At 62.6% G+C, this 2,500-nt stretch overlaps 1 protein-coding gene across 3 annotated transcripts in view; it reads left to right on the top strand.

The window, feature by feature from the left end:
• The window catches only part of LOC135110290 (inactive rhomboid protein 1-like), a 187,581-nt gene that overhangs the window by 52,845 nt on the left and 132,236 nt on the right, over nt 1–2,500 (top strand). For all 3 annotated transcript variants that reach the window (XM_064022469.1, XM_064022468.1, XM_064022470.1), the window contains exon 2: nt 595–1,916. In XM_064022469.1, the coding sequence (XP_063878539.1) occupies nt 613–1,916 (1,304 nt within the window). In that variant the 5' untranslated portion in view covers nt 595–612. The remainder of the gene's footprint in view (nt 1–594; nt 1,917–2,500) is intronic.

Raw genomic sequence — 2,500 nt, 5'->3', positions numbered from 1 at the left:
TTTGAAATTTCCCATCTGCAATGAGCATCCATGAATTTATCTCACCCCTCTAAGCTATTTAACGCCTGTGCAAATTTATATAACCTCCCCTGAAACTATCCCACTGTGTACTTGCCACGGTCTTGCTGAGTTAAGAGAATACAGAGCTGTTGGCAGGAGCGTGGCGGCGAGTGTACAGGGTGAGGCGAAGGCTGCACTAATCCACATGCAAGCCAATCACGGGTACTGCCGCTGGCCAGACCAATAACATCACCAGCGTCTTGTTTGCTTCTCATTACCAGGAATTGTTGTGCGTTAGGTGTGCTACTGTGTGTGTAGTGTTTGGTGTGTTTGTGTGTGTGTGTGTGTGTGTGTGTGTGTGTGTGTGTGTGTGTGTTGTGTAGCGTGCTGCTGCGGTGCATGTTTGGTCTGTTGCGTGTGTGCAGTGTGTGGGTGTGTTGTGTGCTGTGGTGTGCATCTGCCTTGTGTTAGTGGTGTGTGTGTCTGTGTCGTGTGCTTTGCTGACGAGTGCGTGGCTATGTTGTTGATTGCTGGGTGTGCTGGACTGCACGTGTGTTGCAGGCGTGGGCGTAACACTGTTTCTTCTTGTTGCAGGGGAAGCATGGCGTGCAGATGACAGGGGCGGGCGTGAAGGCCGATGGTGGTGATGACTACAGGCGGACGGTGACGGCACCCGGGGGTCGTGGCCGCTACTACCTCCGCCCAGATTACCCCCACCACGACCCTCACCCGCCCCGCCATGACTACCCGCCCCGGGACTACCTGCCGGAGAAGCTTGAAGACCTGTACCCGCGGCACAAGGAGGACTTCTACAGCCACCGGCCCAAGGAGCGCGACGACCTGGCTGCCGGCTACGGCCCGCCCACCCCCGACGAGCCCTTCACCCGCACGCCCTCCGCCCGCGGCTCCAGGATGCCCCAGGACCGCTTCTCCAGGATGTCTGACTACCCGCCGCCGCCGCCCACCCCCGAAGCGCGCGGTACCTACAGCGTGGGCGGCGGAGAAAGGATGTCACGTCTGATAGAGCTGTGCAACACCCTGGATGGGCGGGGCGGGGCTGGCGGGGCGGGCGGGGTGGGCGGCGGGGCCGGCGCCGGCGGCGGCGGAGGGGCGGCGGTGGGCGTGGGAACCATGGGCGTGGCCACCGGGTCCCGCTCCCACCACGACCTTTACGGCTCCCTGGACGGCCGCACCTCGAGGCTTTCCGACATCTTCCCGACCAGCGAGGCCGCCAGGCTGCGGCAGTCAACCGACTACCGACAGGCCGACGAAACTCGCTCACTCTCGGGCCGCGAGGGCGTCCTGGAGATGTGCCGCCGACGGGAGCTGCCGCCCGCGCCTCCCGAGTACCGACTCCACGATTACCGACTGAGACACGACTTCCGGGGGCCACCGAAGCCCCAGCCGCCGCACGACCAAGACGTGATCGAGAACCCGATGTACGACGTGGAGCGGCGGGGCGCGCCGGGCCCCCCGCGCACCCCTGGCCCCGGACCCCGCCCCTCCTCCGCCGCGCCCACCACGCCCACGCCTCAGGCTCACCATCAGCACCACCCCCACCACCCAGCCCACCCGCCCCACGCCCATACCCCCGCCCACCAGCCCCAGCACGCCCACCACCACCAGGCTCTGCAGCAACAGATGCAGCAGCAACAGATGCAACAACAACAACAACAACAACAACAACAACAACTCCAGCAGCAACAACAACAGCAACAGCTGCATCCTGGCCAACCCCACCCGGTGGCCGCCACTCACCTGCAGTCCCACCCCGGACCCACCCACCCTGGGCCCGTCCATGGCGGCCCCACCCACGCGGCCCCAGGCCACAGCGGCCCTGGCCGGCCAGAGGCCCCGGGTGACAGACCCGAGGGACGCTACACGGCCGTCATCGCCCGCCAGGAGGACGCCCTCAGGTAGGTGCCGCTACCCCGGGGTCACCCGCGTTGTACTGATACACACACACACACACACACACACACACACACACACACACACACACACACACACACACACACACACACACACACACACACACACACACACACACACACATCCCGCCAACACACACACAGCGCTGTAATGAACCTTTAGGAAGGTAATTACTCACAGAGACAAACAAATTACCGCTTGATTTATGTAACGCCGAGCGTCCTCCTCCTCCTCCTCCTCTTCCTCCTCCTCCTCCTCCTCCTCCTCGTTCACCACCACCACCTTCCATCTTCCTCAGCCTCCCATCTCGTACGTAGCCTTTCCTTGTCTCAAACTCCCTTCTTCACTCTCCCTTCTCCACACCCACGCCGTCCGTACTGGCCGCCTCTCCACAACCATTCTGTCGCCCCCACTCCTCCCCCTCCCCCTCCTCACCACTCACTGTATCCCCTACCCGCCCCCATTACCTCCTCGTCAGGCTACAAGAGGTCTCCTGCGTCACTGCCTCCCACGTACTCACATTTGGATCCATTTTTCTCCTCCACGTCCCTTCATCACTGCCTGCCTT

The sequence above is a fragment of the Scylla paramamosain genome, chromosome 20 (genome assembly GCF_035594125.1).
Source record: "Scylla paramamosain isolate STU-SP2022 chromosome 20, ASM3559412v1, whole genome shotgun sequence".
Taxonomy (NCBI): domain Eukaryota; kingdom Metazoa; phylum Arthropoda; class Malacostraca; order Decapoda; family Portunidae; genus Scylla; species Scylla paramamosain.
The sequence above is the reverse complement of the archived record's forward strand: the minus strand, read 5'-3'. Positions and strand labels throughout refer to the sequence as shown.